The sequence below is a fragment of the Nuphar pumila genome, chromosome 13 (genome assembly GCF_984573655.1).
Source record: "Nuphar pumila chromosome 13, dmNupPumi1.hap1.1, whole genome shotgun sequence".
Taxonomy (NCBI): domain Eukaryota; kingdom Viridiplantae; phylum Streptophyta; class Magnoliopsida; order Nymphaeales; family Nymphaeaceae; genus Nuphar; species Nuphar pumila.
The window spans coordinates 76,706,699-76,733,616 of NC_143261.1; the positions used below are offsets into that span (position 1 = coordinate 76,706,699).

Consider the following 26,918-nt stretch of genomic DNA (forward strand, 5'->3'; position numbering starts at 1 on the left):
AGAAAGATTGTTGAGATTTTTTTTATTCTATAATTGCAAAAAATAAAAAGTTGTCAAAAAAATTAAGAGGCAAGTTCAACGAGTGGAAGTTTCATCAAGCACATTTGAATTGAAAAGTTGAAAGCCTACTATGACTACTACATCTTCATTTGCCTCTAGTGGAAGTCGAAGACGAGTTGATATTCGTGATACTTTTGAAAAAAGTAAAAAAAGATAATGTAGATCATAAAATTATTAGGTTTTTATGTGTAAATGGCCATTTGGTCAATTACGGATCTAGATCCACCTAACTTCAATGAGTCTCACATTGTTGCTCTGCATTACGGCATTACATCAGGTTATACACCGTTCTCATGAGGTGGGATGAGAAAGGGCACCTCTCCCATGCTTGGGCCCACACAGCCACTGGCATGGAGGAGGAATGAGATTGCTTTCATATGAGGGGAGGTGTGACTGAGGGCTTGTTTGTCTCATTCCTGTAAAGTGAGAAAAGTTTGAGCAGGTAGGAAAGCTCAGTCCTTACCTTAGAATGAAACAAACACCAGCTTATGATACCACTTTCCATGTCATTTTTCTGTCACACCTCCTCCCTTACCAAACCATTCTCAGCCCACCATCTATGTTGGCAGTTGTGTGGGATCCAAGCATGGGCCGGCTGAGCTGCAACTTATGCTTTTCCCCACTACTTTTCATGTCATTTTTCAGACACACACACACACACACACACACACACACACTATGAAATCAGTCTCATCCCACCATTCATGCTGACAATTGTGCCAGCCCCAAGCATGGGAAAAGTGTCCTTTTCCATCATCAACTCAAGGGAATGGAACAAACATGCCCTGAGGCTCTATTTGTTTCATGCAATTTTCATACGAAATTGCTGAGCTGACATCATTTGCTTTCCCTTTCCCACGTGAGTGAAACAAACATTAAATCATCATTGTGAAAAAGTGTCATGCTGGGTAAGTGGGAAGCGGAGCTGGTCCTAGTTTTTACCACCACCTACTACTATGTGCAAATATTTTCACATCTTTCCCCATAAGTATGATCCTGTGGGAAGCGGAGTTGGTGTGATTCTTTTTTAAAGCCACGCGCCTTATGCCCTTCCATTCGATGAGAACGAAACCAATAGGCCCTGAAAAATGACAGGAAAAGAGGTGGGAAAAGTTGCTAGCTCAGTCTGTCAGCTCATCCCATTCTAATCCCTTCTTATTACTTCATCTTTCATTCAATGTGAGAAAAGACCCAGCTTTCCTGCCAGGTCACTCTTTTCCCACCTCATGGGAGTGAAACCAAACAGGCCCCAAGTATCTTTATTAACGAATACCTACCAACTGAAAATGTTACAACAAGGTTCCTGATAACCGAACCATATTATAACTATAGTGATATGTCTATTCATTGCATCCACCTCCATAGATAGGTGTTGATCTACAGATGCAAGGCCCTCAAAGTGGGATCAAAATCTTCAATGAACATAGGGGTGTAAATGGATCAGATCCAAATCTAATTCTTTATTTTTGGATATGAATCATTAAAGTAAGATCCCAAGGGAATTTGGATTAGATTCAGATTTACATATTAGGATTATTGTCAAGTTGAGAAAGGATTTGGTCAGTACTTCACATTGCATCTTTGTTTGGTTTAGGATATAATTCATTCTATTGCATATATATTTTACACGTAAAAACCTTAATTTTGGTTTTCATTGACTGGATTCAATATCACCACACATTTTTTATCTGGACTGTCTTACATGAATCTGAATGTACATCAACGGGTCTTGGTTGGATTCAGTTTGGTGTTACAAAATTTAGATTCAGATTTGGATCATGGCCATATCCAATCAGTTTGCAGCTCTAAATGAACTTTTTTTTCTCTTTTTTTTTTTTTCTTCGGAAAAAATGAAGGGAACACCCAACCCATTTGGTAAAACCCTTGAGGTCCACCAATGAGGGGATCTGCTTGTCTGGTAGGAGCAGCTAGTGCAATTTTCCAATTGAGAAAGGAAGCTTCAGTACCTACTGGCCCTTCAAATCTTGCAATCTTTAGTAGAAGAAGAAAAGTCATTTGACCTTCAATTATAGCCATATGAGTCCTATCGTAGAATTCATAGTATTAGGAGTAGGGGTGTCAACGGGTCGGTTTACCCAAACCAAACCCTATAGGGTTCGGTGATAAATAAGAAGAGCTGATTAAGACCTGGGTTCGGACCCGAAGGTCCGATTAGTACATGGACCTGAGTATAGTTTGTGAAATTTTATACCAGACCCAGACCTGAACTGAGTTTCGATTAAGACCCACAATTTTTCAATGTAAAAATGATAAAAAAAATATGGTTTTACTGGGTCTGGTTCATGTAGTTTTTATCGGGTCCGGTTATGATTTTTCTTATAGTGGACCCAATTAGACCTGGGTCTGGACCCGATACCATACCGACAAACAGGTCCAAGTCTGGTTCCACCTGGGTCTGAACCAAACCCGGCCGGTGACACCCTTAATTAGGAGCAAAGGACATGGATGATTAGATGCTTGTTAAGCTCTATTCAGCAAGCAAAAAAGTCACCACACATTGGAAGACCTCCGATTGGTAAAAATCCTTGAGGTCCTCCTGTCCACCTTCTTAATTGTTAAATTAGCCATTGAAATATCACCTTATACCCTTCAGATATGAGGTTTAACCTTCAGAATGAAACTGGGCCAAGTAAGCTAAAACCAAACCAATAGGGTACTATTTCATAAAATGTAGGGAAGCAACAGTTCAGATTCAGGGTGGCGAATCCGAATCATTTAGTCAGATTTAGTGTAAAGTATTACATCTGAATCATCCGCATAGATCCAGATCTGAATACAAGTAAATATCAGATCAATTAGGTATTTAAGCTAGTTGGATTCAGATTGGGGGTTAGTAATTCCATATGACTCCGAAACCAATTATGCAAAATCTGGTTGGGCCAGATTCAGTAATGTTTAGATCAATGTTGTCAAAATTGGTTTTTGAATTAAATCAATTTTCCTAACAAAAAAAGGCCCAAATTGGTCTGAATTTGAATCAAATCAAATTGTTTAATATCTATATCTATATCTATATATAGTCACTAGAGTATGAGAATTGAAATATGAGCATTTCTGGTGTTTTTTTGCAAATCCAACCATGTAGATGTGTTTGACATGATAAATTTATTAGGAATCAACTATTGGATCTTGTATTTTGGATGAAAAGTGTGATTTTGAATGCTTGAATATTTATGAAGATTATGAGCCATTGATTTTAAAGCCTTAAAAAAATCTTGTTTATGCATCACAATCAGATGATTCAAGAGCTGGTCCTTGTAAAAGCAAGCATGTAGATCACATCTGTATGGTTAGATTTAAGAGAAAAAAATAAAATATCTATGAAAGTTGTGATTCATGTGGTAGTTCTCACATTTTCAATTCTCATAATTTAATGAGTCATATATATATATATGGAAATGCAAACCTAAAAAATAAGTATGGTGCTAAATGAAACACGCTATTGGATTTTCAGTGTTTTTTTGAAATTCTAACTATACAGATGTGGTTTATATGCTTATTTTTATAGGAATCACTTTTTGGAGCATTTGATATTGATACATGGATAGGTTTTATAAGATTTCAAAAATCAACACCCTACAATTTCTATAAATTTTTTATGCTCCAAATACCATTTTTTTCATCCAAAATGCATGATCCAAGTATCGATTTCAAGTAAATCAATCATGTTGAACACATCTCTATGGGGTCGGAATTAAAAAAAACAAAATACAACAGCATATTTTATTTAGCATCGTGCTCATTTTGTATGTTTCCATTATATATATATATATATATATATATATACACACACACACACACGAAGGCATCAATTTTTCTCAGCTCATAAAAATACATTTTTTTGTTGAGAAAACATGATCCAAGAGTATTCCCACTAAATTGAGCATGATAAACACATTTAATGGTTCAGATCTATCATAAAACACTTCAACCTATGGGTCTAAACTAGAAAATTGGGCCTCATAAGTTCAGTTCTCATTCATATATATATATATATATATATATATATATATATATATATATATATATATATATATATATATATATATATATATATATATATATAATCGGCAGATTTTATATGGGGTTTGAATAAGCCCTTCATTGAAGTGAAATGAGCCAATTCAATTCGAATCTAACAACATTGGTTTAGATGGAACCAAATCCGAACAGTGAACAGTTCTCAATTAGGTTATGATCCAGCCAGGTACACTAGTTTTCAGATCTAGGCCCGTTTGGACCCCACCAAAATAGATATGGTCATAGAAGCAACCCACCTTAAGACAAGTTGGTACCTGACGGTAGAGATACTGCCCACTTGCTGCTTGTCCATTCTCACTCAAAAACGTCCAACTTTCACCCAGTTTTACTTTTTCTGCATTCAATGCTTCGTAGTCTACGAGCTTAAGTTCATATCATATTTTATTCTTTTTTGGGGCAAAAAGAATTGTTGATGGTACATCTACAGTACTAACTAGAAAAGCACCATGCTGATGTACCTTGGATGAGGACTAACCTGGTCCATCCATCTCGACAATGAACCGTTTTGATTTTGCTCACATTCCTATGTGTTTTTAAAGTGAAGCATATCACTGGCTATTTAACTAAATTGTCAAGATTTCTTCAACAAAAAAAAAACTAAAATTGTCAAGATTTTGGTGGCCCTCTTTATGGCCAATTTACTCCATGATGCCATTGATGTGACAGAAAGAGTTCTTTTAGAAGGTCAGCTAGCCTAGCGTGGTTAAGTGTAAATATCCCTTACAATATTCCTTTTTTTTTTAATGTCAAAAGTACGCTTGCAAAATATTGCAAAGGTCAGGATATGCATACATATGGGTCCCAAACACAGGGTGCCCTCTTTCACCTACATGCCCAACAGTGCCTACTAGGTCTGTCTGTAACACAAATATATCCTCAGGGCAGGGGTGTTTGATTATGCACCATATGCAAACCTAGACACAAGACCATCACCTCTCTTTCCACCTGAAATAAAAACCAACAAAAAAATAGATCTCTAGCACAATTGCCTCCAGTCAAGTGTCCATATAGGACTGTTATACGCGGTCCTGTGCAATCAAACGCCTCTTAGAGTGTGTTTGATGCGTTGCTGCTGACAAAATATGCGGCTTTTGGCCTGGACGTGAGGGTGGGGAAAAAGCGTTTCCCTGCAGAGGCCACTTTGTCCCGCCAATCAAACAGAGTACAAGCCCCTGCACAGGAACCACTTTATTACCGTGCGGGTTTGTACCGCAAGTCAATAGCGCGATGCAAATAGATCTAAGTTATCACCCAGGTCCAAATCAAATTGTAACCTGTCCCATCAATATGGGTAGTATACATCCGAATCTGGTCAGATTTAAGATAAAATTGGACTGTGGTCCAGTCAGATCCAGATCAAATTCAATCGGGTAAATGCCAACACTAAGTTCAAGTGGATTTGTTTCAGTTTTTCTTGCATTAAAGTACTGGAGATTATCCATTAAGAACTCACATCGTAATCAGATTTTAGGATTTCACTGTGTGATATAAAATTATAAATTACTCAAACACAAAACTGGACCCACTATTGAAAATCAAATACAATGTCGGGTTAAGCACGGTCAACCCCATATCCGCTACGTTTCCATCCTAGCCGAAGGAAGTCATATATGTAGAGATATAAACAGGTTGTAGTCTTATTACTCAATCCTACTTAATTGGATCTTTCCTAATCAAAATTCAGGTTAGGATTCGGACTTGGATGGAAAAAAGTAACACCAAATCCAAATCAGATTATGTTATCCGATATGTTTTGTGCGTAAAACCATCATAGTATTGGTTGGATTTTGATTCTGATTCGATGCAAAGTTACATACTGATTCCGAATTTGGCTGTTTATTTGCTTACTAGATCCAACTAATTGGTGAGTCAAGGCAGTGTGCATTCAGTCGACTAGTCGAGTCTTTTAAGCTATAATTTACCATACAACCTAAACATTGTGACAACCCACTTTAGTCTCGTCTCCCTTGGTGACACGAGTTGGACACAATCTAACTCATCGACACAACCATTACATGTATAGATACTATTTTTAATAGTTTTTAGTATTATTTTTATACAAATATTTTTTATATATTAAATATTAAAAAATAGCTTTTTTTTATATATTTACACCGACAAACAGACCTAGGATCAGAGATGTAGTCGCGCTGGCTCTGCTAGACGTACTTACTATCACTGTCCTGACGATAGTGACACGTTTTTATCGACAATTTCTCTTTTTTCAAAAACTTGCGAGAAATTGAAAAAATTCCATAAATCTTGCATTTTTTTGGCAAAATCTTGGCAATAAAAAATAAATATAAAAAATAAAAATTATTTTTTATAAGAAATTATTAATAAAAATAAAAATACATGATTTTTTTGTGATAAATAACCATTTTTAAATCACGGTATTTATGTTTTTTTTCATAAATCTCGTGAGAAATTGCCGTTTTAAACTTTCAGGCAATTTCCCGTGATATTATCGCTAGATTTTCGTAAATCTCACGATATTTGTCACACTGGTCCTGACAGCACAGCGTAAAACTCCGTCCGCTTGATCCTTGTCTTGAGGGAGCTTTATCGGTTAAGAAAATTAAAAAATCATGGACTCTTTCCTGATTTTCAAATTCACGAGTCGGGCCGTATCTTTGTGACGTAGTACTTAACATTTCTAGGGCGTTCTTGAATGGTGGCTGTTATTAACTTTATATGAGGGTTTGGTATATCTTAGTGTTGAATTGTGAGAGCAACACCAACAAAGGCTGAGTCCACCAAATTGATCCATTATCACATGTATATAAGTCACACCCCTAAATGTGTCGTTGTGATTGGAATTGGGCCCAAGTGCATGCAAATAAGGTACCATACACGACAACAAAGGTTTTGTTCTTAGAGGTGAGAGACAAGCCAGACCCAAATGGGGTGTGTCACCTCTACGTGAGGGCTGCTCAGCTGTTCCTGTTGTTCTGTCGTGTGGGTGACCCTTAAGGGTATGTTTGATGGCTTGTCCAGGGTTGGACGAAATTAACAAAAAAAGACACAACAAAACATTAGTTTTGTTTGTTCCGTAACAACTTTTTCAAATCCAACCTTTGTTTGGATCGTACTCAGATGCTATGTTTCTAATGTCCGTTGTTTGATGTTTGGTATCAAGAAACCCCCCGAACTCGTCGAAATCCGGTAAGGGGGTTAGCTTTCCGGAGCTGCAGGATGGATTTGCCATGACTCCGATGCGTTTGACGGAAATCGTCGATCATGCACAGGTCGGTGGACCGATGACAACCCCTGCTGAAAAAGGAGTTTGCCGTTTGTGAAGGTCGCTGGTGCAGGCCGTTCGCGGAGGTCATCGGTGCAGGCTGTTCACGAAAGTACCGCCACCGAGTGTGCGGCGGTGTGCTGCTGCTGCTCGTACAGGCAATGGATCAATTTTATTTTTCCCCCCTTTTTGTTCCTTTTGTAACAGGGGAGAGGTGAATAAAAAATAACACATATTAATGAACGCGGTGAACGTGCAAAACGCCGTCTGTGGCGTTCAATGTTTGTTAAAAAATATGTTCTCTACATCTTTTTTGTCTTGTGCATCGCAAAGGACGAGCCATCAAACATACCTTAGGAGTTTACCATATTTGAGATGAATGGTGTAGGACACTTGTCTTATCGTTTACTATAAGACTCTGCTTCAATTCCTAGGAAAGTGTGCCCTTTTTGGGCACCAACTCGTAAGTAAGAACCTATGGGATATTTTCACACTTGTGATCCAAGTCGCATTGTTCACCAGTTCGGTGTCCTATCATTCTTCACCTCAAAACATAGGGGAAAACCTCAATTTTCATATGAAAGAGTTTTTTTTTTTTTTGTACGCTTGGTGAAACGAACATCCCATGAGATTCATGTGGTGAGGACCACTTTCTTTCATATGAAACCCCATGTTTTGTATGACATCAGGGTTGCAACCACACCGCCTCTTGGAAGCCAATTTCCTGCTAGAGGTCGCTTTCCATGACATACAGTAAACGTTCTATATAGGCATGTCAGCGGGTCGAATATAATCTGACATCCAATTCGAATCTGAATTTGATTAGTCAAATTTGATAGCCAATTTCAGATCCGATTAATAATCGGATCTGGAGTCGAGATTGAGTTTTGCATCCAAATCTGATTGTGTAAATATCAGATTTTAAGCCAGCTGGATCTTGATTCTGTTTCATATGATTCCATCTGACTCTGAATCCGAACCCAGTTAGGTCGGATCCGATTAAGTCTCTACCCTTTTACATCCTAGTTTTAGTCCTTCACAATCAAACCTTGACTCTAAATATAGTTTGATATAGATGTCTAGTGCAAACTTTTTTAGCCAACTAAAGTGTATGGTACCTTAAATACCTATAAATGTTCACTTGTTGAGAAATGTGAGTAAATACCGTAGAGACCAAGAGATAAGTGGCGTGAGAATTACTTTGCAGTAGAGATCAAGAAAAAAGCCGTGTGGATGTGAATTAAAATCCTGGTAATATAGGAGGTAGGGGTGTCAACAGGTCGGGTTTATCCAGACCCAACTTGAACCAAACCCTATAGGGTTCGGGTTTGGTGATAAATAATAAGACCTGATTAAGACCCGAAGGTCCGACTCAGGTATAGTTTGTGAAATTTTATACCAGACCCAGACTCGACTCCAGTTTTGATTCAGACCCACAATTTTTCAATGTGAAAATGATAAAAAATATGGTTTTATAGGGTATGGTTTAGGTCTGATTCATGATTCATGTAGTTCTTGTGGGGTCCGGGTATGATTTTTTTTATAGTATACCTGATTAGACTCGAGTTCGAATCTGATACCATACCCGAAAAACTGGGTTCAAGTCTGGTTTCACCTGGTTCCGTACCAAATCCAACCCGTTGACACCCCTAATAGGAGGGGTAATAGACTACTAGTCACAAAGAATTGCAAATTCCGTTCTCAAAATAGCAAGATCTATAAAAACAGAAGATTGCCTAAAATCTATTCTCAAAACTAATTTTGAGCTTTTGAGCTTCTCGCTTATTTATGATCCCTAAATGATGCACACAATCCTGTCAAAGTCAAGAGAAAGTGAGATAAAATCAATTTGACAAAACAAGAAAATCCTGCTATAAATTAAAATTCATTGGTTTTTTTTAAATAAAAAGGTAAATATAGAAACCATAAAAAAATGTAGAACATAAAAAACTATGAGGACGTAAAATATAAAATATTAAAAAGTGGACTATCAGAAAAAATAATAAAAAACTGGTGTTTATCATGGTGATGTCCCGATACAATTGCATATTTACAAAATAAGTTCTTCATGACGGGATGGCAGTGGATCCGAGCGGGGCAGGGGACAAGGTCTTCATCTCGGCCTATCTCAAAACCCTTCTTTCTCACCTTCACGGGTTTTGATTTTAACCTCTATCCCTGCATTCATTCTTTAGTTTTCTTCGGTCCACTGTCATCTCTGAAGAAGGAAAGAAAAGTTTACTAACGGAAATCAGGAATGAGGTAGGGAGGGAAAAAGCGTAAGCCGCCTTCGTCATCACACTGCCATCCCTAGCTACCAACCAGCACATGTCTTTGTGTGACAAAAATACCTAAACTATCCCCTAAGGACAAATTGAGATCTCCTCCAAGGGGAGAAATGTCATTTTGTAATATTAGGGACAATTATATGAGTCTGAAAATGCAGAAGATATATGCCTTTCTTCTCTCCCTACTTTCTATCTTTTTCGCTTTTTCATTTTCCCTTCTTTTCTCCCTCCCCCATAACGCATAAGTCCATCTGCTCATGGTTTTCTGTGATCGTCTGGGCGTCTCTTTAATCTCCCCTCACCGAATTCTGAAGATTTGAGGAACACCCATCTCCAAAATCTGAGAAATTTCTCGAAGGAGATAGGAAAGTATCGAAATTTGATGTGAATATTCAAAGGGGGTGAAGAACAAAGAAGGTTTGTTGCTGTTGTGAGTGAGGTAAGGCAGCCCCAATTTTCGGTTTCGTTTCGTTTCCTTGGGCATTTCTCTGTTTCTTGAAATGGATTGTCTTTAGATTTTGGGTTGATGGGCTCTTGCGGACAATTTGGCTCATCTATGGATTGATTTCACACACTTTGGTGATCTTTTTTCTTTACCGTGTTTGGGTCTGTAGAGCGTGGATTTATGATGCAACGATTTCATTTTCTAGTTTTTTTTTGCTGTTCCGTCGAATTCATTGCTGTTCTTATTTGATTTTTCAGAAACCCGATTTTTTTTGTGTGCTCTTGTTGGGGGAATTTCTGGTTGTGTTCATGGAGGTAGGGGTTAGCTTCTACCCTTTCCCTTTGGTACCACCCATCTCTTGTTAACGTCAGAATTCGTGCTTTATTTTGATTCCTGTATTGATATGCTTGTTTCGATTCTTTTGTGTATACCGATATGGCTTTCCTTAGTGCCAGTGACCAGGATGCTGTTTTACTCTTCAGACCTGCATATTTTGGTGTTTTGAGTATGCTATAGTCTATTAGAGAGGGTTTTGTTCTTGGGAGTTGGGTTTCGGTTTGTTGAGGAAGCGCTTCATCCTATTTTTGTCCACCCTGGGGATTGATGAATAATCTCCAGTGTTACCAAAAGATAAACTGTGTTAGCTATATGGAAGAAAATTTGTGAGGTCGAGATGGTGAAGAGAATACAGAGTTTCTACGATTCCGAAATAAGCTAGTGAATGACTGAAATGATATTCTGTATCTGCATTGAAAAAGTCTGATTGCTTTTGATTGGGGATCCTTTCTTCAGCGAATAACATTTTTTTTTTCTTCCCCTGGAGAAGGCTATGGTGATGGGTGTTTTTGCAATTAAACTGTCCGCTTTAGCAAATCAACTACCCAATGGGCAAGGAGAATGGTGATTGTGGTGTGCCGTTTGTGTCATCCTTGCTCAAGGTTTCAAGCATTCATTGAATAACTATTAATTAAACGAGTGATTATGTGGTGCCCATACAACATGTAGATGATTTTTCTTTGTTATCAATGTTTTCCCTAACTATCGGGGAGGCACTTGATCCAGTTAGTTATTAGGTTTGAAGGGTCTCTAGGCTTTTCCCAGAACTGTAGAATCTATGTTTGTTCGGCAAACTGTTTTGTGTCATCCAACATTTTCTGTTTTGTTGTTTTATCTTGTTACTGTATATGATAAGATTGAAGGAGGGGAGGGGGGTCTTTAATTTAGTTTAAGAATAGCTACTGCCTATTGTGAATTTGTGATTAAAATAGCTAAAAGCAGCTACACGTAAGTGGGTTAAGTGTTTTTTTCACTGAAGATAAGTTAAGTCAGTTTCTTAAAGTTGATTCTTGCAGGAAATAGAAAAGGTCTGCATTTATTTTCACAAGGCCAGAATAGCAGGTCATTATATCATTCACCCGTCTATACAAAGTAGGCTGGTAAAGAATTGGAGCTGCTCATGGGCAGCTCAACATTATCCAAGTGTGGGTTGTGCCACTTCTAGCTCCAATTTATAGCCTTTTTAACCTATAGATTTGGAAAGGACACCAAGGAGAGGAATTTAATCACGTTAGGGCATGTTTGTGTGACACAGAAGATTGGGCATTTCAGTGGAAATGCACGATGCCCCGCATTTTCGTGTGCCCCATTGTGGGCACACCGAGGAACCTCTTTCCGCAAGGGAAGAGACCCTCATTTCAACAATTGGAACCCCCTTTCCGCTAAAAGCTTTCCCACTTGTGGGGGTGCGGGGGGGGGGGGGGGGGGGGTCCAATTTCATTTCCGCAGACAATGGTTCTGCGGCATGCTTTGCTGCGAAGCCTCATCCATGGCACATAAACACAGCCTTAATATTTTATATATTGTGAACAAGCTTTTTGTATGGTGCAGTAGGAAAGTGAGAATGGCTGTAAGATTAATTTCTGAAGCTAAGGATAGAGCAATGCTCATGGTAGCACTGATGTTACTTGGATTAAGAGCATCCAAAGTATTTTTTTTGTTCATGACATAATATCTTCATGGAGAAATAAAAGATAGTCATGTTGTCCATCAATTCATCCTAGAGAAATTTAAGGATAAAGCATTAAAGAGTAATTGGAATGAGGGATCATTTCCTGGATCATCATCACTATCATGTCCTTCCCATTATGTGGGCTCAGCCCAATCATTTTCTGGATATCCTTATTCAAGTCCTTTACCAAAGAGCTCCGTAGGTTTGTCAAGGCTAAGCTGGGCCATGTTGAAGATCAGTTTACATTCTTAAATGGGTGTTAAAAGATGATACATCTCTAAGTGTATAATATTTGCATACTTTGTAATATAATGTGCCGCAATGAGAATGATGTCCTGTCAAAAATGTGAATTGTATGTAACTGTAATGGATTCTCAGGTCTCATAGTCGTGTCTTAGAATCTTTATTCTTAAGTGTGGATGAAAGAAGGAAGAGAAGAGAGGAAGAAGATGAAAGTAGGGAAAGGTAGCGACCACCTTGCCTTTCTATTCTGGTTTAAGTGGCTTCTCTTCTATCTTTTTGTTTATAGAGGGCAACCCTAATAGGGTAAAATACAATAGGTTCTCATGACCCTTCAATATCATAACTTACAACTATGCCACCCTTTTAAAAATGACATAAAAAACAAAAATACAAAGGAAGAATTACATTTATTCTAAGCATCAAGGCTCCAGAAAGTGCAAATGACCACTCTTCCCTCTAGACCAATATTCCAGCACTGAACATGATTGCCATTTCGCCCCTGGATAAGCAACATGTGGAAATCACTCATTCTCAACAGTGTCATCTTCTTTTGTACAATTGAAATTCTTCTCTTATTTTTTTCTTTTAGAGGAGGTCCATTTATCTTTTTCTTTGTCTAACACAATTACTTCCCTCAAAAAGTTCAGTTACTCTAACAAGACAAACTCTTGTGGTAATATATCTTCTAAGTTTGATTTTTCTATTTGAACCTTGAGACCTAATCGCTCTAGACTTCTATCTTTGCCATACTTCAAGGTTCTACGAGTTACTAGGTAAAGCCATATTTATTAGTTTGATACTTATTGGTTAGGACCAAGGTTGCCAGAAGAGGAAGTGAGAAGCGATGCATTTTAAAATGTATAGGAAGTGGAAAGCGAGGAATAAAAAAACAATATAAGAATTGAATGAGAATTGAAATGGAACGCTAATAAAAACTAAAATAAAATTCACTATTCTTAAATTTCATGATTTTTTATTGTAAAAATTAAATTTTTAACAAAATCTAAAAATGATGACGCCAATTTAGAGAAACCACATGGAAGTGGGTGAGAAGCGTGAGAGGAAACACATAAAAATATGAAAAGTAGAGTGAGAGAACATATAAGAAGAATAGATGAAACGTGTGAAAAGCATAAGAGAAGCGTGGAAGAATCAAGAATCTCATCAAGTTTCAAAAGCGAGGAGTATCGAGCTTCCGGAAGCTCATGCTTCCCACCTATCTAAGAAGCTTCTGGTAACTCTGTTTAGGACATACACCTAGATGAATAAGCATTCACATGGTCAATAAGTTGAGACTTTAGACGAGGAATCTCTTTATAGTTATCTCCTAGCATTACAAATGCTCGAAGGTGTTGTTGCAAAAAGAGATTAATTATGGTTATTTGACATGCACACGGGATGCAACACATGGGTAATATGAACTCCACAACTTTGTGGATGCAAAACACAAGTGACTAATATATATATATATATATATATATATATATATATATATATATATATATATATAGATAGATAGAGAGAGAGAGAGAGAGAGAGAGAAAAGGGGGATGGTCCACCCCTTGTCCTCTACTTCAAAAAGTCTATGATAGATTGTTAGATATGTTTTTGACAAAACCTATGTCACATAAACTCTGTTAAGCACCCCTCGCACCCGCATTGACGCAACACAGGTGTGGGTGCGGCACCTGCTGCGGAGTGATGCTGGACTCGCTGCATCGAGTGCGGTCAAACTTTTTGGGTGCACTATTCACTGCACCCAAACTCAAAACTGTTCAAAAATGGATTCGATCAGCATTGACTGAGTCCAATTTCAGACTTTCAAGTTAAAAAAAAAAGACGAAGAAAAGAGGGGTAGGGGGTCAGGTCAGCCTCTCCTCCATAACTCCATTGCACCTTCACGTACATACCTCTCTCCTCATGCGTCCCTTTTAGTGAGCCCTACCTTCAAGTACGTACCTCAATCTCTCCATTTCTTCTCTTTTTCGCTCTCCTCTTGTCCCCCCCCCCCCCCTTCTTATTTTTTTATAGTTTTACAACACCTAACACACGCAAGCAGCCAATTGTTAACTAGGTCAGGCTAAGGTCTGATTGACCTGGATCTGTTTAGACCCAAGTCTGATTCAGACTTGGGCCAAAGCAACCCATATCTAAATTGGACCTGGACCTATTCTGACCCAAGTTTTTTTAAAGTGCTTTATTGTGCACCCCCGCACCCAAGTTTTTTAAAGTGCCGCATTGTCGCTCCTGCATCCGCATCCACACCCACACCTATTTGATGTAGGACAAAACCTATGTTACCTGCATGGGTGCAGGTGTGAATACAGAGTTTACGGCATGGCAATTCAAAAAAATGTGGGTACGAGAACACAACTATATATATTAAATATCACATAAATAAAAAATAAATTCAAAATAAGTTGAATATAATCTAAATTATATATTATATACTGAAAATATAAAGTTATAAATTGAAAGTATCATTATAAATTATAAATTGAATACAAGCATGTATGTACAGAGGGTAAAATGGTGTGTCCAGGTGTTGACACGTGTACGGAGGGCAAAATGGAGTGTTGAGGTACCATAGGACAAAACTGACCATATGGATGTGATCTCCATGGTTGAAAACACATGAGTCGACTGTTGAATCAAGTTGTTTTAGTGTGTTGGTAGGATTTTACAGGGATCCAAAAATCAACGGTTTTGAAATTTCTGAAATTTCCTATGTTATAAAATCTTGCTTACACATAAAAATAACTTTGATCCAAGAGTCTATTTATATGTTTTCAACCATGAAAATCACATCCATATGGTCAGATTTGCCAAAAAACATGTCTTACATATAGATTTTGAAGGGGTGGACAATTTAATGGGTGGACCATCCCCCTTCTCATATATATATATATATATATATATATATATATATATATATATATATATATATATATATATATATATATATATATATATATATATATATATATATATATATATATATATAAGGTGCTCCTGGAATACCTACTCCCACCTAATAGAAGCTTTATATTTTCAAATTTCTTAAACTTTTTTTGTTGATCAGACCCTATAGATATGATCTATAAGCATCATTTATTTGAAAACAAGTTTTGGATCATGTGATTATAGCATACATGTATGTTTTCTAAGACCTTTAAAAATCAATGGCTCACAATGTATCAAAATTACATGACTTAAAAAATCCTATTTTTATGTCCAAAAAACTTGTTCCAAAGCATGATTTCTATCAAATAAACTATGTTGAGTGCATCCATAAGGTTTAATTGAGAAGATACAACCTATATATATATATATATATATATAGATACTACTGTGCTTCGGGAGGACCTACTCCCACATACTAGAAATCATGGTTGTAGGTTGTATCTTCTCAATTAAACCTTATGGATGTACTCAACATAGTTTATTTGATAGGAATCATGTTTTTAGCATGGGGACTTTTAGCAATAAGCGAGGGAAAAAAAAGTAACCGCCTTTATTGTTAAAGTTGAAAAAGGAAACCCCGGAACACGGGGACTTTTAGCAATTAAGAAAGCAATTCCCCCTCCATTTGGCTCTGCCATCATGTGCCATATTTGTATGGTACAATAGTGTTTTTAGATATTATTTGACAAAGCAATATACTGGGAGATCGTAAAGGGTTTCAGTTTCTGACTTTCCTTAAAAAGAATCTTCATAAATCTTTGTGAAATTGAAGAAAAAGGGAAGCTTGCAAAATCTAGGTAAAATATAACATCTTTCAGGTTTTGATGATGACAAGAAATTCTCATAATAATATTATACAATATGATACCCTGAAAATACATGATAATCTTGATGTTCTGTGTTTTTGAGAAGCTCTCAAGAAAGCGTAACAATATCTTCAAGATATGAGGTACTTGGGGCGGAGATGCGTTTACATGAACTTTCAAAATAAACGATTATTTTTATGGAAGATCGGAGCTGAACTATGTTGGTACGAGTCTTTTCTTTTCATACATGGTATCAACATTTTTATGGAAGATCAGAGCTGAACTGTTCTTTTTATATTGTCCATTCCTTCTGACATTTTGTCTCATGAATATGATTTCAGACTTATCCAATTTCCTTGCAGGGAATTGAGTCAACTGTTGCTGCTGATTTCTTCTTATATTGTTCTGTCAGATTAAGGTCTTCTATAACTACTTGTGTAAGGACATTGACATGAGTTGAAGCAGTTTTATGCTACAAAGCGGCATATTGCAACTTGTTTGATAGATGACGTAAAGCTTGGAAAAAGATGCTTGTGAAGCAGTTCCGTTGCTTGCATTCATCAACATGCATGTGCACCAATGGTCATCTAAATGAAACAGTTATATACCTAGTTTTCCAGCAGTTGAATTGGAATCCAAGGCTTATTGCTGCTGTTTCATGTGTGTGCAAATGGTTTGAAGATGTGGCCAGAAGAGTCCTTTGGAAGGAATTTTGCCGGACCCGGGCTCCAAAGATGATGTTGGACCTGCAATCTAGTGGGAGTCACAATGTTGATGGAAACTGGAAGCCTCTTGGAAAGCTGCTTATCTACTGTTCAGGGTGCTGCCAAGATGGTCTGGTTAAGAACTTGTCAATCCCAGGACACTTTGTTTACAGAACTCGATTCTCAAAGACATCAGGTAAGAGCTTTCTTATGCCACAATGGCGGACAGATATATTGTATGTGTCAGACCCTTGCGAGCATCTTGATCAAGGTGAAGAGGGAGATATTGGATTTTTCCGGGGTGTTTTCAAGTCTTTTGGAGGATCAAAGGTTCGTAAAATGCTGATTGAGAGAGAGGCTGAGCTGCATCCGAAGGAAGTTTGTCCTTATTGCCAGGCAAAAGTGTGGAGCATGCTACAGGCAAAGATGATACCAAGAAGCGCTTGCAACAGGTTGGGTGCTTACGAGGACCGTGTAGACTACTTTGTTTGCTTGAATGGACATTTGCTTGGGGTTTGCACTCTCTTGCCCCTGACAGATTCAGAGGATGTTTCTGAAGTTGAGTGATGAGTTCAAATTAGATTCTGGTACTCTCTCTCTCTCTCTCTCTCTCTCTCTCTCTCTCTCTCTCTCTCTCTCTCTCTCTCTCTCTCTCTCTCTCTCTCTCTCTCGTTAGAGCTTGTTATTGTGTATTCCTTGTAGATATCACCGGCGTGTGCGCCTTTCTATCAGCTTTTCCCATGACTGAAACTTGTTTTATTTTTGCAGGGTAAAAGAAAACCATTTGTTATTTTTGTTAGAGCTTGTTATTGTGTATTCCTTGTAGATATCACTGGCACAATCTTATCATGCTGTTCCCTATGTCTATTTTCAGTGTTCCCTATGTAAGGTTGTCAATCTATGTCACGATACCTCCCATACACATTGCCGTGTCATTGTAATTTTTGTTGATCATGTAAATGTTGTTTGACTACATTTTCTTGGTAATCATCTGCATTCTACAAGATCTTTCAGAAGAATGCATGGTGTTCCAGGGGCATGTTGATAGTTTAGCAGATCAGAGATATCTTTCTGAATAGATTGCAAATTTTCCAATTATAAATCTATGTGATCTTTAGTTGCCTAAACAAATAAGAGGAATAGCAATAAGCAGGGCCTTTAGTTACTTTGGCTTGGCAATGAAAATTGCAAAAATGGAGGAATGGTAATATTGTCACTGTTATGATGGAGCAAACTAGTAATTGTGAAGTTTTTTCATCTTTCATGTTTCTAGTTAAGTTCTTATGATAAATTGTCGGCTCTCACCTTATTTGTGAATGTGTCTTAGAAAACGAGGATGCTTTAAACTGTGTAGAATGAATAAATTGGACCATGGTAATCCAACAAACGTGGAACCAAATTCTGAGCAGGTCTCGCTTGAGACTTAGGCTGGCTCACTAGCTTGTTTCATTTTCACCTTTACTGGGTGCACAAACAATTCAGAAGTCAACTTGGTCTCTCCAAGTTTCTGGTTAACACCTTCTATGTGTATTCCATCTTTCCGTTGTAAGTTTATTATGGTATTAGCTAGGTTTATATATGGTCAGATTATGATTTTCTCTTTCTTGTTTGTTGTCTTGATAAACAAGGTGATTCATTTTCTTCAAGGTCTGCATATGGACGTTTGTGGGCCTGCATGCTGATTCAGTGTCGTTTGGAATTCCACGATATGCTTGCTGTTATTTGCTAAGGGTTGGGAAGCATCTGTTGGCTGTATCAGTAAAATTGGTAATTGCATTGAATGTTGTATCACATTTCTTGTATCTTCCGCATATGAAGCCATGTCTTTGGATGGCTTCATCTGGATGCCCAACTATCTTTGGTACTGGATTTTGTAACATGCAACTTCAAGCATGCATTATCGTTATTTCTGTTACTTTATGTGGCTTTTATTTTTCAACTTGCAGTATTGCCTTGTGATTTATGGTCATAGCTGTGATTGTTAAAAGAGTTTCCATTGATGTAGAATGGAATTATCCTTGAGGTAAATGAACGTGTACATGATTAACGTTGCTGGGTGCAATGAAGCAGTGGTCTTAATTGTCAGAAGCAGAAACATGTCTGAGGAACCTCTCCTGTTAATCTGATCTTATTAGCTTTTTCCTTTGCCTTAATCTCTTCATTTCTTCGTCTCTCCTCTGCCTGAGACCTTGCACCATTAGCAATCCTATTGATCATGTTCGACTGATTGCGGTATTCTGTAGTAGCTCTCTCTCTCTTCTGTTCCAATTCTCCCTTCAAAACCCATAAAATAGATGTGACTTGGTAACAGCCAATGTTACAACTTTCAGTATCAAGATTTTATTGGCAAAGGGGAAATCTCACGATTCTATTTTTTTAGTAAAATGTTAGAAAATTATTGGCAAATAAAATGTAAATAATATGAAAGAAAACAAATAATATAAAACCATTTGTGGAAATTTAAAATATATAAAAATTTTGGGATTATCAAGGAAATATAAGGTTAATATTGTGATATATTTTAAAATAGGTTTTATTTTGAAAACATCGCAATATCTTGAATGCTATATTGGTGTCTGAAAATAACAGTCGCGACATTTTAAAATATCATTGATTTTGTGACATAGGTAACATCTGCAACAATTAATCACTAGAGCATCTATAAGAAAAAGAGGCTTCACTTGGAAGATGTTTATAGGTTACCTGTGTTCTGTCCAGTCTAGATTTTGCCTTCAGTTTCTTCTCGACCTCCCATGAACGAATTGTCTCCATGACTTTTTCGTAACTGAAAGTTTATCATTGTTGAGTATAGGAGGCTTTTTATTGGAAGTGTAGGAACATGTCAGTATAGGTTACCTCTTCCTTACTGCAGCCAATTTTGCTCTTTCCCAATCCGCAGCCTTTTTTTCTTTATTGCTAGAATCTGTCATTCCATTTCTTGTTCTTGAGAACTCCTGAGCCAATGAGCCTCTGGGCTTTACATTGCTGTTGTCATCAGGAGCCTTTTGCTTCCCTGTAAAGGTTGGAGCTTTCTGAACAGGCGGGACTGCAGGTGCCATGCTTTCTGAACAGGTGGGACAGAATATAATATCATTTTTTCCCTAGAATCTCTAAGCAAATATTGCATATAGTAGACAAATCCTTCTTATTTCTCTTGGAAATAACCACAATGATTGATGATGACTCATGTTTTATGGATACGCTGGCACCTACGTGAAAATTTTCCTAAACGATTTAAAAAATATATATTTTTAGCATGCCTTAAAATTATAATTTATGAAATATTCTGATCCTATAAGACTGAAGGTTTTTAAACTTTCAAATTTTGACATTTTCTGAAATAGTTGATTTTTACTTTTAAGCCATGATGATCTGGACAGGTAATCTCTAATTGTCAAGCTATCCTTGAAGGTTAATGGAATATGAACTACTTTCCTCCTCGTCATTTAGGATTTGCCGCTAAAGGGAAACCGTAGTTCCCAAATTACCTTCAGCCTGTTTATCTTCTTTTGATGCCTTCTGGGAAAATCTCCTTGACAAGCTACCAGGCTGTGGAGCATTAGCCGAACTCTCTTCTTTTCTGTTCCTGAGTTTAAATGGTGTAATTTCCTTTCTTTCACTAGACCTCTGGCTTGTTGAACCATATTCTTCTAGCATTGTTATGGCATAAGCAGCTGCTGCTACTGCAGTTTCAAATGCACCGTCTTCACTTGATTCATAACCTTGAGACGTACTCATTATGCTGGATATCTGCCTCCCAAGCCACTTAATTGCTCCTCTCTTCTCTGTAAAAAGGGATTGTTACACATTTTTTCCTGCTTTCCTTTGTTTCAAATTTGCAAAAAAAAAAGGGGGGTTAATTGAATCTCTCTCTCTCTCTCTCTCTCTCTCTCTCTCTCTCTCTCTCACACACACACACACACACATCTTGCTGTGTGTACCATTCAATGTGTTTGTCGTGTAGGATGTGAAATCCTTTCACCATTATGAACAAACATCATAGAAGCTGCTGCCATACCTTTGAAGGATTGGCCTTTCTGTATAGGGATCTGGCGCCCTTTTATGCTGTCAGGTTCTTGATTCTCCTCTCCTATATCACTAAACCTTGCCCTGGTAAGAGCCACAACAAGATGTTAGGGATGAGGTCCAGGTCTCGCCTGACCTAAAACTGGGTCCAGCTTTGATGGCTTGGATGAAAGTTTTGGATCAAGATTAATGACTTTTGCTGAATGATTGAGTCGAAATGAAAATTTTCAGTGTTTATGTTTCGAACTTACCGCAGTTGTTGAAATGTGCTTGCCATTGTTCTGCCTGTATGAGTTTTTGTAATGCTTCAAAACATACTGGGAATCAAAGGAGCCCATTGAGGCTTATTTGAAGAAGCAGGATTAAGGGGGAATAAAAGTGCGGAGTGGGTTATTTGCTGTTAAAGTCTATGCATGAGGGGCAAGCAAGCCGATGTGCCTTCAAGGCCTCCAAGTTCAAGGGGAAGAAGCCAGGTATTGCCTTTTCTTCTTCCTCGAGTCTTGAAGAATGGTTTGTTCTTTCTCTCCTTTTGAAGTAAAAGAGGTGCTGTGGGTGTCAGCTATCAAAAAGTGGGTATTGATACAAAGGGCTTAAATTTTTGATATAGTTCTTTTTCTGATATTCTTTTGTCCAAATATGCCTTTCCGTAGCCATAGCATACCCTTTTCTGTATTGCCTTTTTGTTCTGTTCAGACCATTTATTGTGCAACTATGGACTGCCATCCATCTCGAATGAGGTTAAGCAGCTCATGCAGACATCTTACAGCCATTGGTTGTATTGGGATCAGTTACTGTTACTGTAGGGATGTAAACGGGCCGGATTTGGTTCAGAGTTCTCAATGAATCTGACCTTATCAAAGCCTGTCTAATCGAACTAGAGTCAAATTCAGATTCGGATGAATAATGGCAGTATTGAATCCGTATCCGACTAACATAAAATAACTGATGAGATACGTTACATAGATTCAGAGCTGGGTATGGTTTGGACTTAGATTCAGATCTAAAGCCTCAAACGAATCTTTAGTTATATCCAACCCAAATCCAAACTGTTAACATCCGGTGTTGGTTGATCTGTTGCACGTCCATGCTACAAAATCTACTTATTTGTGGTCAGAGGTGTAGATCCAAAGCAGTTAAAAGGGTCTATAGTCCATACTACATCTCTTTTTTGTTTTTTTTCCCCTTTAATGGATCCCCTTTCTGGATATGGTCACTTTAAAATCATCCTTTTTCCTTTTTTATTTGGATATTACTGACAGTGCGACAGGCATGTTTGATTTTTTCTTTTTCTTTTTCTTTTTCTTTTTATACGCAGTCATTGCACAGTGGGCATGCAGCAACCTGCTTGAAAGCCATCCATCTTGGCATTTCTCTAGATGTGTGGTTTTCATCTCAAAAAATGTTGAGATGGATGGTCAGCAGCAGTGGAGCTGGCATAAAAAATGACCTTTTTTTTTGTGTGTGTGTGTGTGTGTCGGGGGGGAGGCGGTAAAGGGGTTGTAAATATCACTATTTTTTCATTTCAAATTTAAATCTCACCATTTCTTTAATGGAATAAGAAAAGGTCATGGCATCTTTAAAAGAGGGACCTATACCCCAGCTTGACTGCCAACCTATTATTCTGTGCTTTTCAAATGCCACCTAAAAGCATTCTACCAACTTTTTCAAGTTGCGATTTATAATCAAGAAGGGCAGTTGGCCCATATGGTATACCTATCGAGGCTTGAAAATATTTAGGAGAGAAAGGTTTAGAATGGTTGACAAATCTTTTTAACAAGATTTGGCGAACAAATAAGATGCCTAATGAGTGGAGGAAAAGTACTTTGGTGCCTCTATATAAGAATAAGGGTTATATACAAGATTGCACAAACTATCATGGTATAAAACTCATAAGCCATACTATGAAACTGTGGGAGAGGGTGATTGAGTCTAGGTTGAAGAAGGTTGTCATGATATCGGAGAATCAATTTGGTTTTATGCCTGAAAGATCAATTATGGAAGCTATACATCTTCTTAGACAACTTATTGAGAGAAATAAAGAGAGGAACAAAGATTTGCATATGATTTTTATTGATTTGGATAAGGCATACGATAGAGTACCTAGGGGCGTTCTCTGGTGGACAATGATGAAGAAAGGTGTTTCTCTCAAGTACATTTGTATAATTAAGGATATGTATGAAGGACTAGTAACCAATGTCCGCACTTGTGGAGGGGTGACAACCAATTTTCCTATAACAGTTGGGTTACATCAAGGATCTGCTTTAAGCCCTTTCCTATTTGCTATAGTGATGGATGAGCTTACGAGATCAATTCAAGAAAATGTTTTGTGGTGTATGTTGTTTGATGATGATATTGTTTTGATTGATGAGTCTAGAGCTGGGGTTAATGCTAAGTTAGAATTATGGAGACAAACATTGGAAGCAAGAGGTTTTAAGTTGAGTAATTGTAAGACAGAATATATGGAATGTCGGTTTAGTAAGCAACGAAGTAGTGATGGGAGTGTAATGAAGCTTGGTGAGCAAGAAATACCGGTGGATGATTGTTTCAAATATTTGGGATCTATCATTCAAAAGTGTGGAGAAATTGATGAAGATATAAATCATAGGATAAAAGTTAGGTGGATGAAATGGAAAAGTGCAACTGGAGTGTTGTACGATCGTAAAATGCTATTGCGGTTGAAGGAAAAGTTTTATAAGACGACTATTAGGCCTGCTTTACTATATGGTACGGAATGTTGGGCTGCCAAGAGACATCATATTCAAAAAATGAGTGTAGCTGAGATGCGTATGCTGAGATGGATGTGTGGAAATACAATAAAAGATAAGATTCGGAACGAAGAGATACGTAAGAAGGTAGGCGTTGCACCCATTGAAAATAAGATGAGAGAGAATCATTTATGGTGATTTGGACATATTTGGTGAAGGCCTAATGATGCTCCAGTTAGAAGGATGGAGAAATGGGAAAATATATTAGTTAAAAGAGGTCGGGGTAGACCTAGGAAGACATAGATGGAGGTGATAGGAAAGGATATGAATGCTTTGAACCTCACCGAGGACATGGTATTGGATAGAAATGATTGGAGGAGAAGGATTCATGTGGAAGACCCAAATTGATTTTTTTTTTGGTTCATATCGTCGACCCAATTGTTTTGGGATGAAGGCGTAGTAGTTGTTGTTGTTGTTGGGAGATTTTCACCTTTTTTTACCTTGAATCATAAAATTCAAAATATAAAATATTATAAAATTGAGGTACTGAATACGGAAGGGGTTTGACTGCTTCATCAGACACCAAATAAATCTTTCATGGAGAGAGAGAGAGAGAGAGAGAGAGAGAGAGAGACCATCCAGTGGACTTGTGATATGAACTCACCAATCTCATTCTTGGGATTATCTTTTTCTATGGCATAGCTGGGGGAATAAGGGCCCCTTCCTTTGACAAAAGAAAATCAATAGACCCAATCTGGTCGCTTCTGATGCCAGATTACATGGTCCCCTTGAAAAGGAACATGGTAAAGCAAGAGAGATACTGCTATACAAGGATTACAACCAGTTACAAAGCAAACGGGATGTAAGGCAGCAAGTCTAGGATAACTGGAACTAATATGCTGACGGCCTTCCACTAGATCACGTAGCCATGACCTCCATCTTAGCTTATTTGTAGAGATAGATATATTGCCTGGCTCATAATTAAGGTGTTCCAAAGCCTCTTCAATTATCTATATAGTTCAGGGAAGAGAAAATCCAATATTCTCCTCTATGCACCAGCTACAACAAAAGCCCCATTCGATCTCTGAATTGCGAAGGCAATAGCAAACCCATTGAACTTGAAGGTACAAGCTATTTGAATATCAATATTTTTAATACTTGGTTCAATTCAAAATTTTAATACTTGGTTTGAACTTGAAGGTACAAGCATGGGTCAGAAAGGATCCCAAACCGTGTCCAATCATAACCTGGTTCAATTCAAAATTTGACATAAACGGGTGCATTTTTACCCAGGTGGCACCATTGAGAAATGCTGAAAGAAAAGGCTGTACCTGACTCTAGAAAATCATTGGGATGCCTTCTGAAAGTTATCACAACAAAGAGGCGAAAGATTATATTTCATCTGGCTTCTAGTATAAGCACCCCCCATCATGTTTAACTTGTTTCTGAAAAACCAATCTGCCGAATCACTAGGTAAAATACTTTCTTTTGAAAGAAAACTAGGTGAAATACATGCTTCCACCATCTTTCCATTCACTTTTGAATTATTTTTTAAACCACATTTGGAGCTCTGCAACTTGCGTACCAGATGAAATACGATGCCCACCAAATTTATCCACGACCAAACACCATAAGGAACAAGCAACATGGAAGGTAATAAAGAGACGAAAGACAGATTACTCCTCCCTATTACAGAAGCAACAACAATTGAGCCAAGGAATACCCATAACCTGTAAGCTATCTTGAGTTGAGAGTCGGTTTTGACAAGGGAGATACACAGTCTAATCAACATGCTGAATGTACATGCTTATGCCAAAGGTCGCTTCTCCAAGCTTGAGGGGGACCTTTGGACTGAACCTCCTGCTAGATAGAATTCCTAGTAATTTGACGAGAAGGCTGATCAGACCAAATGAGTCTATCCTGAAAAGGAGCGAGGTGCACATTCATAAGATGACATGTAGCAAGAACATATTGAGAAGGAAAATTATCATCTTGCACACTATGAAAAGCTTCAGCTAGGCTAATATTAATAGTGCAAAAAATTAAACCAAAGTTCAAAGGAGAAAAGCCATTCTCTAGGGGATACGAGCAGCAAGGCTGATAAATTTCATGGGCGTGGTGAAGCCCAAAGAATAAGGTGAAAAACGGTGAGAGAAAAACGTTAATTTGTGATTGGATCTGAAGGAAAGAAAAAAGTTGAAAGGCCAAAGAAACAATCTAAAGACCAGCACGTTGGTGGGGATGGAGGGACGATGAACCTTCGCTCTAAGAGGGCTAAAGAACCCAACAGCAAATCGGGTATTATCTCATGAAAATCCTAAGCTGGAATATTAGGGGGTTTGCCCAGAATTTGGGTCATATTGACCGGCAGGAAACTGCTCTAGCCGGCAAGATCTCCGACCCACTGGTGACAGTGGCAGTGTCTCAATCAACATGGGTCGAATGGCTACCCTTCAACCAACGGTGGTGTCCGGCGATGCACAGAGAAGCACAAGAAGAGATGACCATGATGGCGTTCTTCCGGCCACCTCAGACCGATTTCTGGTGGGGCGGATGACAGGGGATAAAGAAACCCCTTGCTTTTCCTTTTTATTTTACGCCAAATAATCTGACGGAATAAGAGACCCACCTGATTACGATCTCCCTGTGCTAATCGAATTTTTTCCTTTGTGCAGATTTTGGATTTGATGCATGCCCACTGTGCATGAAGGAAATCCACATCTGATCTAGCACAACCAATGGGGTTTAATGTTGTTGTGGGGCTGATTGTGCACAAGGCTAATCCAACACAGCTCAAGTGCAAACTGGCAGAACCATCCGGCTCTGATGCCAATGGTTTTGATATGGATGGAATCACTGAATCAAATGGGGCATCTGCTAGAAGGACTTAAACCTCATCTATGTGAACACATTTTATATCAGTTGAGCTATTAAAGCCTATCTCTCCCTCTCAATTCTTCAAATGAGCTCACAAAATCTGTCTCAATTTTCTAACATTGTCATGGTCTTATATAGGGATTTATGAAGAATTGAATTAATCCACCACTAACTTGATAATGCCCCCATTAAACTCAATAACCCCCTCCTTAATTCATATTCATTAGGTTACATGCAACCCATAAATCATATTAAATCTCATAATTATATTACATAATTTATCTTATGAGCCCACCAATGAGACCCTATGACTACAGTGGATCCAACATACAAGTAATTGTGTTTTTTAATAATTGAATCAAGAAAGAAAGAAAAAAAGATCAGTCGAAATTCATTATTGTGTATTTTTTAGGTCAAAGGAACCTTGGATGTTGTTCATCACGAAGCTAAATAATACCTAAAAAAAGAGCGAATAAATAGTGTCACAAC

At 37.8% G+C, this 26,918-nt stretch overlaps 3 protein-coding genes across 8 annotated transcripts in view; 1 reads left to right on the forward strand and 2 right to left on the reverse strand.

The window, feature by feature from the left end:
* The first annotated feature begins 9,822 nt into the window (after positions 1-9,822).
* EDL2 (EID1-like 2) lies at positions 9,823-18,769 on the forward strand. Of its 6 annotated transcripts, XM_089985031.1 has the most exons (4): positions 9,823-10,090; positions 10,354-10,410; positions 16,480-17,408; positions 18,450-18,769. In XM_089985031.1, exon 3 carries the CDS (start codon positions 16,645-16,647, stop codon positions 17,386-17,388), a length of 744 nt encoding a protein of 247 aa, XP_089841157.1. In that variant the 5' UTR covers positions 9,823-10,090; positions 10,354-10,410; positions 16,480-16,644; the 3' UTR covers positions 17,389-17,408; positions 18,450-18,769. The 6 variants fall into 6 exon arrangements, with proteins under 6 accessions (XP_089841157.1, XP_089841155.1, XP_089841160.1 ...); XM_089985029.1 differs by lacking the exon at positions 10,354-10,410; XM_089985034.1 differs by lacking the exon at positions 10,354-10,410 and having other exon boundaries at positions 18,469-18,769.
* A 102-nt stretch (positions 18,770-18,871) lies between these two features.
* On the reverse strand, positions 18,872-21,124 carry LOC149818788 (uncharacterized). Its single transcript, XM_089986292.1, has 6 exons — positions 21,099-21,124; positions 20,840-20,931; positions 20,310-20,606; positions 19,678-19,885; positions 19,525-19,606; positions 18,872-19,095 (listed from the first exon to the last, which is right to left on the reverse strand). The coding sequence occupies exons 1-6, from the start codon at positions 21,122-21,124 to the stop codon at positions 18,904-18,906; spliced, it is 897 nt and encodes a 298-aa protein (XP_089842418.1). The 3' UTR covers positions 18,872-18,903.
* Positions 21,125-25,134: 4,010 nt separating this feature from the next.
* LOC149818789 (uncharacterized) overlaps positions 25,135-26,918 on the reverse strand; it is a 183,594-nt gene continuing 181,810 nt past the window's right edge. Inside the window, exon 5 of the mRNA XM_089985964.1 lies at positions 25,135-25,472. Within this exon, the coding sequence (XP_089842090.1) occupies positions 25,468-25,472 (5 nt within the window). The 3' untranslated portion in view covers positions 25,135-25,467. The remainder of the gene's footprint in view (positions 25,473-26,918) is intronic.

Excerpts from the sequence above, each read along its gene's own strand:
- LOC149818788 (XM_089986292.1), bottom strand. The coding sequence starts at position 21,124 with ATGGCAAGCACATTTCAACAACTGCG. Across the intron at positions 20,932-21,098 it reads AGCACATTTCAACAACTGCG|GGCAAGGTTTAGTGATATAG; the intron begins GTAAGTTCGAAA and ends GGCTCTTACCAG. Across the intron at positions 20,607-20,839 it reads GAAAGGCCAATCCTTCAAAG|AGAAGAGAGGAGCAATTAAG; the intron begins GTATGGCAGCAG and ends CCCTTTTTACAG.
- EDL2 (XM_089985031.1), top strand. The coding sequence starts at position 16,645 with ATGCTTGTGAAGCAGTTCCGTTGCTTGCATTCATCAACATGCATGTGC.